This window comes from Paramacrobiotus metropolitanus, unplaced genomic scaffold (genome assembly GCF_019649055.1).
Source record: "Paramacrobiotus metropolitanus isolate TYO unplaced genomic scaffold, Prichtersi_v1.0 Parri_scaffold0000006, whole genome shotgun sequence".
NCBI classification, from domain to species: Eukaryota; Metazoa; Tardigrada; class Eutardigrada; order Parachela; family Macrobiotidae; genus Paramacrobiotus; species Paramacrobiotus metropolitanus.
The window spans coordinates 2,428,095-2,441,053 of NW_026570226.1; the positions used below are offsets into that span (position 1 = coordinate 2,428,095).

The following is a 12,959-nucleotide window of genomic DNA, read 5'->3' on the forward strand; positions in this document are numbered from 1 at the left end:
TCAGTTCCGAAACGCGGAGGAGGGAACGATGAGCCATCGTAAAGGCGGCCCAAAACATTTGCTGGTCGTATTGTATTAGGGACGTCAGGTGCAGTCTGCTTGGAAGGCGTCCCAGCAGTTCGGAAGTTACCGGTAGGCGCTGGTCTGGTTGTGTTACGGTCATCCGGCGGGCGCCTTCTACAATCTGCTTCAGTCTGGGATTGGCTGTCGGGTCCGGCATGTTTTGCGACAAGTGGTGCCGGGCTACAGCGGATAAATAAACATTTATGGTCGAGGATGAGGACTTCCGGTTGAACAGGTGCACTACATAATCTTCAACAGTCTCCTGAGTGGCGGGCCATGGTTTTTTCTTCGTTAATCTGCAAAACTACTCGAAGCTTCGCTCTCCATTGGCGTAAGCTCTTCGGGTAGCAGGAGCCACTCCGGCGGTGAAAAGGTCACCCGCGGTGAGACTGTTACTGGAGGCTCTTTCCCCGTCAGGAACGGTCGCAGTCGTGAAAGCAAATCTGGCGGTGTTATGCCGTCGACATTCGCCAGCGGATGGAGTTGACGAAAGCGTTGCAACTGCAATCGGGATAACGCGTCAGCAATATTGTTATCGACACCCGCGACGTGCGTTATTTTGATCACAAAATTAAAATGAGCAGTTACAAAATGAATTCTACGTATAAGCTCCATCACCGCTGGGTTGCTGCAACTGCTTGACGACCATGTCTGCACTGTTCCTGTATTATCGCTGTGGAACATAACACGTTTCCCATGAAACTTTTCATTCCACACAACGCATGCCACATAAATGGGGTACATTTCGAGAAACGTTATCGGCGGGCTCAATTCAAGCAGCCAAGTCGGCCATGCTTCGTGAAACCATTCATTACCGAGTACTCCTCCATAACCTATCGAGCCTGCTGCATCAGTGTACACGTGCAGTACACTTGCTGGTAGCCATTCTGGCTGCACAAACCCGGCCGTCCCGTTCCATGCCGGCAAGAACTCTCTACACCATGCGATATCGCGACGGAAACCGTCGGTCAACGTAATTCTGTGAAACAGCCGGTTTACTTTACAGCTCGGCTCGATCATGCGCCTCAGAAAAATTCGGCTAGCAGGTATACATTTTGTCACAAAAGATAACTTTCCAACAAGGCTTAAAAGCTCACGCTTTGTGCACTGCGTACACGCGGAAAAACTTTCGAGCAATGCCGTTAACTCCGTTAAACGAGCAGCCGATACTGATAGCGTAAATTTCTCGCTGTTGATTTCGATACCCAAAAATTTCATCACTGTAGCTGGGCCTATCAGCTTTTTGTCAATTATCGGAACGCCCAATACTTGCATACTGACTGAACCTGCATCACTAATCTCCCACAAGCTGGACTTGCTGGCTTATCGCACATGAAATAATCGTTGAGAAAATGCAGAAATGTTCGCTACCAGTGCATTTTTTAAATATCCACTCAAGCGCTCTAGCAAACGTGTCGAATAAAAATGGGCCTGATCGCAACCCAAACGGGACCACTACATCATGGTAAAACATTCCTTCCCACTTGTATCTCAGTAGGTGCCAGTCGGCCGATCTAACTGCCAAATTACGAAACGCGCTTTCGATATCAACTTTCGCCATCAACGACCCTCGACCATGAAACATCACCATTTTAACTGCATCATCTACACCTATGTACGTCAACGAGTACTTTTCTTTCGGGATATAGTCGTTCACGCTGAACCCAAATGGCTGCGACAGGTCCATTATTACCCGGTGGCCTGATTGTCTTTTTGGACGCAGCCCGAGCGGATTTACGACACATACTGGGTGCGGTTCCACTTGAAAACGACCTTTCGTGTGGTTGGCATTCACTTCTTTAATGATCATTGCTGTGATGACGTGTGGGTCAAGAAGAGCCGAGCGTGCGTTTGCGGTAGATCGGCGAATTTGCGGGCCTTCGTACCCGATGGCAAAACCAAACCTGAAACCCTGTAAAAGGAAACACACAGACTCGCGGTCATTATGCGCTACCATTAGTTCAGCGAGTCTGTCGGCGGAAACGGGCGTCGCTACTTCCGGCCTTGGCGTTGACATTAGCAGCAGGCTTATGCTGGGCTGAATCGTGCTCGTGGACGGTGTGGTCAGCCGCCCTGTATATTCCACACAGGTGCTTGAAGCGGCAGTTTGACCCGTTAGTGCATCTCCCGTTGTTCCAGTTCCTGCACAACTCTGGCGGGATGTGTCGAAAGGGCCGATCCCCCTTAGCGTCTTTTTGACCGTGTGCAGTGAACTGGAGCTTTTTCGGGCAGTCCTGATCCGTATGGTCCGCAATGCTGCAGTCGCGACATAATGGCAGATGAGCACGAAGCGGATGTCGGGCTATACAGCGGTCCAGTAGGCTTCGGTCCAGCAGGTTCCATTGATCATGGTTAGTGACATCACGGATGCGGCATGCACGAAAGGTCTTATCATGCTCCAACCACACCGGCAGCAGGTAGACACCTGCCATTTCAGTTATAATGGTATGGTAGGATACTAGGAGTCGAGCGGCTGCTGCAGAGTGGGATGGTAATAACTGCGCACACGGCGAAACACAATGAACGCTTCGTTCCACAGAGTGAACGAAGTAATCGTAATTTTCTTAGGCTTCGAATCAGAAAGAATAAAGTTTCCATCCCTGATCTCGAATTTAGCTTCTCCCTGAATCGGCGACATAATGGTGTTCGCCCTAAGCAGCTTATCTAAGTCAACGTTCACCGTGAGATCGTACAGTTCTTCGAGACATTTCTCACTGACAATTGGGAACCCAGCGGGCAACGGAGGCGGTTTCTTACTGTTACTCGCTCCGGTGCTGGTGGATGGCGTGGCCTGAGCCTCGTTGACTTTCTGAGTAAGCTGGGCATGCTGGTTCTGCTGATCCATCATGGGCTGAAGCAGCATAGTCGTTTCCGTCGGTGGTGGCTGTGCAGGCAGTGGTTGTGGTGCCTCTGGTGTCGACAAAACAGGGATCACGTCCGCGGCCTTCTGCGCTAACAGCGACTGCAACTGCTGCTTCGCCATGGCAATCCGAGCATCCAGATCTCATACGCCTTCCGCGCCAATACTTCCTCCAGTTGCCGTCGGACGGGTAACAGGGTTCGCACGCGCACGTGGACGACCGCGAGCTGGCCGTGCCGCAAGTGGTTCAGGCGCATTGGGCGTCCTACCGCGCCGTCCGGTCATATTATTAACAGGAAGATTTCAATGATCAATATCAAACTCTGACACACACAATCCCAGGAAGATTAACAGGAAGATTACAATCGTTAACTTTCAATGATCAATATCAAACTCTTAACTCTGACACACACACAATGAGGATAAGCAAAAGACTCGCACATGCCGAAAAACACACCAATTCGAAAAATGCAACTGGGCCACCATAAGATAGAACTGACGGTTAGGTAGTCCGTAGGTAAACTGGCAGTTTGCACACCGTACGCAAACAGGAAAGGCAGGCGATTCGCTGGCACACATGCTCGTGGTACATTCCAGGAAGGAGGAGAAAAGCATCCGTCGGTTCGCTCAAAGTCCGGCGGCTAAACATTGATGTCCTGTTCAAAAAAGAGAGCAGCTCTTGCCGGCGTTTCTCTCGCATCGTTAAAACAAGTTAGCGAGTAAACGCAAACTTCAATTAACAGTGCGAGTATAAACCTTTAATTAATTCGAAATGAATGAAGGCCATCGCATCGTAAATCCCAAAATAGCGGTACGTATTGGAGTACAAGTACTGATGAGCGCAAATATTTTATTACAAATAAAAATCCATGGATTCTGTTTTTACTCTTATATTTTACATTTTACATCTCCTAATTTTTGAAACTGGATATTGTAAATTTGTAATTATCTTTTTTTCACCGAATTTCTATAAACTAAATAAAATTCATGAACGTTAAATGGCAGTCGTTTGAATACTACAAAGCTGTAGACCCTATGGCTGTGGATATTTATTTCCACAATTTTACTCTTGAACCCCTACCCGTATGGTCGTTTAAGTGAAACACTATGCTAAGTGAATGGGCGATGGTCGTTTAGGTGAAAACCCCAATTTAACATTTTCCACAAACCAATTTTCTTTCGGATTTTTTCCTCTTCCGATTAAACAGGATGTACCCTTTACAGCGTACTTGAAATTTTTAAAAATGCTTGAACCGTTTTCTTACAAATGAGACGTAAAGAAATCAGTGACGAAAGCGCTTTAGCCACGCCACGAGTGCCACTGCCCTACGCTCAAATATTTTTGTAAGTCTCATTTGTAAGAAAACGATTCAAGCATTTTTAAAAATATCAAGTACGCTGTAAAGGGTACTTCCTGTTTAGTCGGAAGAGGAAAAAATCCGAAAGAAAATCGGTTTGTGGAAAATGTTATTTCGGGTGTTTCACTTAAACGACCATCGCCCCTTCACTTACCATAGTGTTTCACTTAAACGACCATACGAGTACAGATATATTCTACTGCAACATGGACCACTAACATCCTACGCAAAAAGTGGTTATTAAAATTTACCGGGTCGAGATCCACTGCGTTGCGCATATCCCCGGCATCCATCTCCGCCAGCACGTGGTACACTCGCCGGTATTTGAAATTGCGTTTGTCCTTATCGGCATCCGTGGGCGGTGGCGGCAAAAGCGAACGGATGTGATCGCGATACGCCGCTGCGCGTTGCGAATGACCAGCGAAAGAGGGAAAACTGGAGGGTGGCGGACGCCCGTACAAATGGATGATCAGACGCTCCCCGCTGCGCCGCACTTCCCGATCGTGGTGCTCCATGGCCGCCATGGCGAAGCGGACCATCAGGTCCGTCGTCAGACAACCGACATACGAAAACACCAAATTTAAAACCAGAAAAAATTTAAATAACGAAAAATGTTTCGCCAAGATTATATGCGTCATCCCAGCAAAATTCGTTATTTTTATGAATAAAATAACTTATCTCCTCTTTTCAGGCTCTGTGCCTTTCGGGTGTGTCCAAAAGAAAAGCAGCCAGGTCGTGGATAATTTGCATACCGTGCCTGTGATGTCTTTTCAAAGCGTCACAGCAGGCTTTACCACAATAGCCTGTGCCTTTTTATTGTCCATCAATAAATAAAAAAAATCTTCAAATTCATTAAAGTACCATTTACACCTAGAAGGATTCCAAGAGCAACCGATAAATCCGAAATTAACTGAAATTTGTTCACTCGGTGTCTCTGTAACGAAATCGGTTTATTAGCAGATTCCTGCCTTGGTGTCCGCGCCCAAACACTCCGTTATCCCAAAAACGAGAGAGCACTCAAGATCATATTTTAAAATTACAAAATATCCAAAGAAATAATTTTTAAATATATTACTCAAAATGATATTACTAAAGATTAAACTGACAAAACAGTAGTACGAGTACGTATGGAGAGAGTTAGCAGGGCTATCTGGACGACAAAGGGCGTGAGAATCTGCGTGATTGGTGCTGGCCAGCCGGGCGAAGGGAAAACCCAGCGCCATATGTAACACAGCCAGGAATTTCTTCCTTCGCTTGCGGGAAAAGAGGAAACACATGGCGGAACATCTTCAAAACCGTCTGTACGATGAGCTGGACGATGGCCGGGTCTTCCTTGATCATGGCATCCAGTAAAACAATGCTGCCCTGCAGAGTGGTCACTGGTCAGTGGTCGGTGCTTTCCGGTGCCGCTGTCAGACGGTCCAGTGCGCTGTTAACCGCGTCCACCACCTGTACACGGTCTCGGAAAGAGCCAGAGGGAGCTTTACTGACCTAGAGGAAAATTAGCAATTATTGTAAGGCTTATCAAAGTCATCTGCTGTGCAGGATTTTTTGTGATATAAAATCGGATAACGGTTAAATGAGCATTGCTATCCAACACGTAATCAAGTACAATGCTAGTGATGCTACGGAATTTCAGAATAAAGTGCAAGAACGACAGTTGATTTTTGTAGGAAAATCCCTTATGAAGCATTTCAGATAAGACTGTGATGTACAGTGGCTTATGCTGGGAGAAAAAATTTTTAAAAAGAAATGTCTGCGCCCAAAATGCAAGCAGCAACAGCAACACAACCTATAAAAATACTTCTTATCAAAGGCAGTAAATCGGAAAAAGAAAAGGACTATTAATAAAAAGCTGTTTATTAAAGCAAACACAAATACAATAGCAACGTCCACAATAACGACGACAAACGCGGGAAAAATACTCGATTGGATGAACATACGATGTCTCCTCCAAACGCCGTCAAAGCACTCTGAAATTTTTAACTTCGGCGCACGCTACAAGCAAACAAGCAGCGCTCAGCATGGAGTGTAAATAAATTTTTAATTCGCTACGGTCAATAAAAAAACTCCAATACGAATGCAAAACCCAAAACAATTACCCCAATATAAAACTTTATAACTTAAAGCCATAAATTATTTCTTAAATTAGATGAAAACATAAAAATCCCAAAAAGTACATAAAAATAATATGCAAAAAATTGCTATTTATTTATTTTGAAACTAGTAGACCCCGCGCAAACTGCGCTATTGCTGCAGAGAAAAGGGTGCAGCGTGTCAACCTCGGAATCTGGTATAGATGTATGTAATAACTGGAAAGTTACTTTCGAAACTATTGTAACTGGCCATTATCTATGCAAGTTAAAACTTTTAAGGTCGCTGTGCGGATGTACAGTATTACAGCATATATCCCCACTCCCATAATCCCATTAATATATAAGAAGTCTTAATTAAGTTTACACTCTTAGTCAGTTTATTTACAAAATTTCGGGAAACACAACGTTGCGAGTATAAATGCCGGGTCTGCCACGTATGCTCCCTGAACAACTTTCACCTTAATATCAGAAAAGGAGGAAACTCTAGAGAAGGCTACATAAAGCTAACCATGAGAGAAAACATGTTCCGGTAAATACAGCCCTAATCGCTTGAGCGTTTGTCCTTGTGACTTGTTGATTGTCATAGCAACACGCACAGGAAACTGCTTCCGCTTTATGCTGAAAGGCATAGTTGGATCCGACGTCGTTAGAATTACACGGGGTAAAAATACGCGCTGTCCGGCACATTCCCCCGTTGGAACTTCTACATCCAGGTGATTGTCGTGTATGCATCGTACGACCATTCGGGTCCCGTTTACTAAACCTGCCTTGCCGTTGAAATTCTTTAACAGCATAACTACAGTTCCCGGCTTCAAAAACAGTTCATGCGGAGGCAGTCCAGCGGGTGTCAAACTATGTACGAATTCCAAAGGATAATTCGTAAAATCATCCGTACTGTCTCCTTCAACAGAATCCACACTATAGTATGATTTTTCATTTCCCGGTAACAAATTCTTAACGACGTAATCGTTGATTTCAGCACAATGGTCGTTTTTCGGCGCCAAGATAGCACAGTTTGCTAAGGTCACCACATCCGACGGGTCGATTACCTGACCATAAACTCTTTCACTAATTCCATCGGTGATCCCTCAAAAACACAGTCATCTGGCACCTGAACCATTTCTTCTTCCATTTCCGGAACAGTTTGCAGCCGTCCTTCGCCTGTGAAATAATTCATAAGTTTTTCATATATTTATCGTTACTGACTGTTGTTTAGCTTGCCCAGTTTTAGGTGCATAATTTTGTATTTTTAATATCGCTTTATTTAATCTGTAAATTTAATCAAACTTTGCATTACCTAACTCCAGGAGCCATTTGCTGAAGACCTCCTGTTCCGGTCCACTTCGCATGTTCACCGTTAACGTTCTGGTTGTAATGCACGGCCATAGGGGATATGACACCTATCAAGAAGCAGCGAAAGCACTTCGACTTCTAGATGATGATGCCGAATGGAGTGCATGTTTAGCCGAAGCGAGTCTTTCCAGTATGCCGAAATCATTGAGGGACATGTTCGCGTACATTTGTGCATTTTGTATACCGGCCGATCCTAACGGACTTTTCGAAGCGCATCAAGAACATTTGATGGAGGACTACCGGCGTGCTAACTCGGAAGAGGAAAGTAGAAACAGAGCTCTATGGGATGTTGAGTGTGTTCTGATTCAGCATGGATTAACCTGTGAACAGATAGGATTACCGAAACCAGCACGTCCTGTTGGCAGTATTTGTGATCAGTACAACACAGAAAAAGAGACTGCAGACGGTGAAAGACTTAAGCTGACGCTTAACCAACAGCAGAAAGAATTTGTTCGTGAAGTTCTGCATTCGGTAGAAACTGCATCTGGCCCGAAACAATGGTTTCTTGATGGCCCCGGTGGAACTGGAAAAACTTACGTGTACCGTTGCTTGGCTCACATTCTGAGAGGGCAGGGAAAGACGGTGATAATTGTTGCCTGGACCGGAATTGCAGCGACACTGCTCCAAGGTGGTCGCACCTGTCACTCCGCGTTCAAATTTCCTCTGAATCTAGATGAGTCTTCAGTGTCCACTATGAAACCGAGCTCCTTAGAAGCGCGACGGTTGCTAGATGCTGCCATGATAATTTGGGACGAAGCACCAATGGCGCCTAAACATGGGCTTTCGACGCTTGACCGCCTTTCACGTGATCTGACGAGAAATGATCTTCCATTTGGTGGGAAGGTTATAGTATTCGGTGGCGATTTTCGGCAAGTCCTTCCAGTTGTACGGCACGGGTCAGGCACAAAGATTGTTGAACAAAGCATTAAGCTAAGGTTTGAATCGGGTCAGTGGCTATAAATGAATGACGATCTCGCTTAGTTCAACGTAACTATCGTTTGGAAGAGGTTATTTTGACTGATTCTTTGGCTGGAAGCTGTTTTCTGGAAGCTTTTGCGAAACATCCGGATGTTTCAAAAATAATGTTCGAACCATTTCTTTTCTCGAAATATCGTTGAACCACTGCCGCCGTCTGTAATACAAGCAATTTTAAGTATGAGATTCAAAAACTGCTGTAAAATACATGGCTGGGAAGTTGATTACCGTCGGTCGAGGGCCGTCTTAGTACCGATAGAGCATTTGTTGTTATTGTTTATGACTTGGGCCAATGCTTCTTGAGCCTACATTAGCGATCTCATCCGTGAGTGCCTTAATCGATCCGGCACGGCGGAAATCCTCCGCTATAAAAAATACATGTTTAATTAGGACGAAGCATTATAAACGACCATGATAAAATTTCATTCAGAAAAGTACCGTCGACAGCTGCTTGTTTGTAATTCTCCAAACTGACCAGCAATTGCTGCACTGTAGTGGTGTCTTTCACCGGCTTGAATCCTGCCGTTCTCGATTTTTCCGACATGATGATGATGTTGCTGGTTTTCGCATAGTCATCGACATTTATAACATCGTTTCGCCATACCGAACGCATGGTCAGCGGCATCAGGGCCCCGGGTTGCGACCTGTTTTGTGGTCCCACGGAGGCGATCTGAAAAAAGCTATCCCATGCTAACCACATTAAACGGTCCGGTTTAATAAAAAATTAAAGTCGGAAAATTCTGATAAATAAACATAAACATTTCCAATAAACATAAAAAAATAAACACAAGTGAACATTGCCAATTAAAATAAAAAGCTAATAAACATATACATTTCTAATAATATACATGTACACAAAAAACTTCTAAAATAATAAACATAAGTAAAGTACAGGATTTTAATTACAGGATTTTATAAATTTTATTTTTAATTACAGAAATTCAATTTTTCAAGTGAAACTAATTACACGGATGCCGTGAATTTAGTCTTTTAGACTGAAACCACCAGCGATCATATTATTAGCTTTTCAACAGTATGAAACCGACTAGCCTTCTGGTCACAGATCTCTACGCACGTCAATCCAACATAAAATCAGTAGGAAAATATTTTCAAGCGATTTCTGTGCGGATCTCATCATTAAGCTATCAGGAAAAGACGGACAACACCCACTTTACCTGACCGTAGAGATTGATGGGACTGCGGTGGTAGTAGCGGCACGTGACCTTCAGCCATCGTCCCACAGTCAGCGCCGGCTGAAGTGTCATCTGCTGGTGGCGCCATGCCGGCGGCCCGCTGTCCACCGGCTCGAAGTGTCATAATTATGGTAATTCGTTTGTTAAATGATTTCGGTCACGGTTTCACAGACTTATCAAAAAGGTTGATCTTCGGTGCGTACAGAACGCGAAGCACGTAGCGCGCCGCGTGTGAAGGAACGATAATCAAAATATCCTTCCTCTCCACGAGGCACGTGATCAACGCGTCTTGCGAACATCAGTACAAATAATAGTGATCAAACCGTCTTTCAGCGATCGGATACTTCCGTAATAAAAACGTGGTAGAAGCCGGTGTGCCAAAAAATACAAATTTGCATGCCCAATTCCTTCGAGGTCAAAGGAAGTGCTATATTATTAGGCGTGTACGGGTAATCGTCACAAACTGAGCGAGTGAAAGCGCTCAACATCTCGGCGCGTCCGCTTTGTTAGTCTATATATTGCGACGGTCCATGCGTACAGTCTCACAATTGTCAGTATTCTCAGTTCTGTACAGCCTGCTGAGAGTTATGTGACTATGCGTAGGGCAATTAACTAACTGGCTGGCGTTAACTCCCATAGGTAGTACGTGGAGAAAGGTCAGAGCAGGGTGGGGGAGGTGGTAACAGACTTCGAAAATTTCCGTTACGTAATATTCGAATGGGGTCCAACCATATTCTTACTTAATCCTGAAATTATTTATTAAATTATTAGCGCTACAGCACCTCTGTACAGAAAGTAAAAACCGTAATTCAACCGATAATTTATTTCTAGCCGTAGAATCCTGAGGTAGTTAAATAATATAGCATGCTGCTCCAGCTGGATCGAAGCACACCTGCAAAAGTACGTTCTTCACCCAAAAACCAAGTTTTTCTAACACTTCCTTGATAACCTTTACCTCAATAACGACGGAGCCAGTGAGATATGGAGATGATGACACCGGCATAACCGAGAACCGCAACGTCTGGCATCCCGAATAGTTGATTTCGCCGCCGTAATTTGATGCCCCGTAAATCCCCGTTTTACTGGTTGCTGGGAAGTTCAGTACGGCGTTGTAATTACTGACAAGAATTACACCCGGATTGGCGCCATAATCCAGCACAGCCGGCGAATACATGCCGGCTTGCACATCGGCCAGTGGAGCGCCGAGTCCGTTGACGGGACAGTTGCAATCAACTGGCGCATCCCATATCAAGGCGGTTCCATCTGGCACATTGCTAGCCTGTTACCGCAAATACCGCTATTTTCTGTTATAGTGCCAACATAAAGTAAAATACATGACCGATAATGGGTGCAGTAACTCAAAAGATTTACCGTAAAGGTGAGCTGCGGATAATCGTAATAAATGGAGTTTATCGTGTCCGGAGGAATTGCAGGGCAGTAAGTTGTGCCATTGGCTGGTCCGATCAGTTTTATGGCACAGCTCGCGAAATTGAACTGGCGAAAGAATAACACTCTTGAAGCATAACTTATGTTGTCTAGACGATGTACTATATTGTGACAGGCTGTTCTGCCCAGATTGCATAAGAATAGCATGGCTGTAGACTCATCGGATGGTCACGAAACGTTTAAATAGAAAAAAATAAAACCTTGTTAGAAGAGGTATGGTTTTAATTTAGTGTTGATTGCTTTATTTTAACTCAGTTAAAAAATTCGAGCCCGTGATCTAGTGTTTTCTTTGTTCTGGTAAACGCAATGCTGGCTGCACGGGTGACTTTATAATAATTATGTTATTGCAGTCTAATAAGCTCTGTGATTTTTCAGAAGTTAGTTTGAGTAAAGATTCTCTAACAGCATCGTTAGAATGCTGTCACAGTAAAAAAATCATTGTGTTTATATAAGTAGCTCGAACTGAAATAAAAAAGCAGATTTTTGTTTGTACGAAATAGTAAGCTGTGTATTTTTTAATAGGCAATAGCCATCAAAACAATAAAATGCAGGCGCGGACACACTATTTCACAGTTAAAATTTAAGCATAAAAAAGACAACCAAAATCTCTATCCATGCGCGGGTTAAAAGGTAAAGTACTTAACACAGCAGTAGCGTTGCCCTTAACGACAGCCAAACTGAAGCGTTGCTTGATAAAAGCAGCACCTGTAGAACGCGCTTCTCCAGTCAAGTCACGAATTGTTCGGCCCATAAAATGTACCAGTTCACTTACGCTGTTAATCTCTTACCGTTACATTCGCGGAGCTGGACACCGAGAGGCTAAGGTCGAAGTTGAAGTATGTAAACTGGTACACCTGGGTAACATCTTCCGTTGCAGCCAAGCTGTTTCTGTAAATCAGTCCGTTGGTCGGATCCACCGTAATCAGTTGTGGCGTGCCTGCTTTGCTGCTGTATAGTAGATCCGTGGCAATATAGTTTCTGGAGGTAGCATTGCCGCAGCCATTCCACAGCTGCGGAAAATATAACGCTGCTTTAAACAGCTAGCGTAAAGCACACTTGAAGAACCGTACAATTCCGGACAACGATGTATTGCCATCGGACCATGAGTTCATTGGAATTATTATAGTGACCGACTGCAGATATATTTAACCGCTTCGGTCGCACAGTAAACCTGTTTTCTCATTTTTGTTACACTGCGCCATAGAAAAGCACACGCATAATGCGGGCGCATTTTATGCGAGAATAGAAGTTAGCACATTACTGATTATTATGATTATTATTAATTATTATTATTATTATTGTTATTTTTTATTATTATTGTTAGAACATTAATTACCGTGAGGTCGACCCCTTCCACGCGAGTCAGGGAATAAGAACATGGCACGTCCACACAGCTTGCTGATGCCGAAATCTGCAGATCCCGGCACAATGGCGGAATATCTAAGCATGATGTACATCCATGACACGGCAATATCCAGCTGCTACCCACAATATACACACCAATAGTGACAGCGGTCAAATAAAACTGCTCCATGTTGCAAGTGACTTACAAGAGACAAACTCCAGTTATGCCTACAGCAGTAGGGAATTTGTTTGTTCTGGAAACCACAATGAT

The 12,959-nt window shown here is 44.3% G+C and overlaps 1 protein-coding gene across 5 annotated transcripts; it reads right to left on the bottom strand.

Moving 5' to 3' along the window:
* Positions 1 to 5,307: 5,307 nt before the first annotated feature.
* Positions 5,308 to 12,942, bottom strand: LOC129581599 (uncharacterized). 5 transcript variants are annotated; one of them, XM_055472780.1, is made up of 10 exons: positions 12,681 to 12,942; positions 12,133 to 12,354; positions 11,270 to 11,392; positions 10,854 to 11,177; positions 9,881 to 10,790; positions 9,144 to 9,375; positions 8,934 to 9,070; positions 7,675 to 8,862; positions 6,886 to 7,538; positions 5,308 to 5,772 (listed from the first exon to the last, which is right to left on the bottom strand). In XM_055472780.1, the coding sequence occupies exons 1-5, from the start codon at positions 12,876 to 12,878 to the stop codon at positions 10,749 to 10,751; spliced, it is 909 nt and encodes a 302-aa protein (XP_055328755.1). In that variant the 5' UTR covers positions 12,879 to 12,942; the 3' UTR covers positions 5,308 to 5,772; positions 6,886 to 7,538; positions 7,675 to 8,862; positions 8,934 to 9,070; positions 9,144 to 9,375; positions 9,881 to 10,748. The 5 variants fall into 5 exon arrangements, with proteins under 5 accessions (XP_055328755.1, XP_055328757.1, XP_055328754.1 ...); XM_055472783.1 differs by lacking the exon at positions 5,308 to 5,772 and having other exon boundaries at positions 6,648 to 7,538; positions 7,675 to 7,777; positions 7,896 to 8,862; XM_055472781.1 differs by lacking the exon at positions 5,308 to 5,772 and having other exon boundaries at positions 6,649 to 7,538; positions 7,675 to 8,050; positions 8,289 to 8,862.
* Between the last annotated feature and the right edge of the window lie 17 nt (positions 12,943 to 12,959).

What these genes read in the sequence shown, in the direction of transcription:
- LOC129581599 (XM_055472780.1), bottom strand. Translation starts at nt 12,878, where the DNA reads ATGGAGCAGTTTTATTTGACCGCTGTCACTATTGGTGTGTATATTGTG. An exon ending in CCAGCTCCGCGAATGTAACG is followed by an intron (nt 11,393 to 12,132) that starts GTAAGAGATTAA and finishes TTCTTTCGCCAG; the next exon opens with TTCAATTTCGCGAGCTGTGC. An exon ending in ATCCGCAGCTCACCTTTACG is followed by an intron (nt 11,178 to 11,269) that starts GTAAATCTTTTG and finishes TTGCGGTAACAG; the next exon opens with GCTAGCAATGTGCCAGATGG.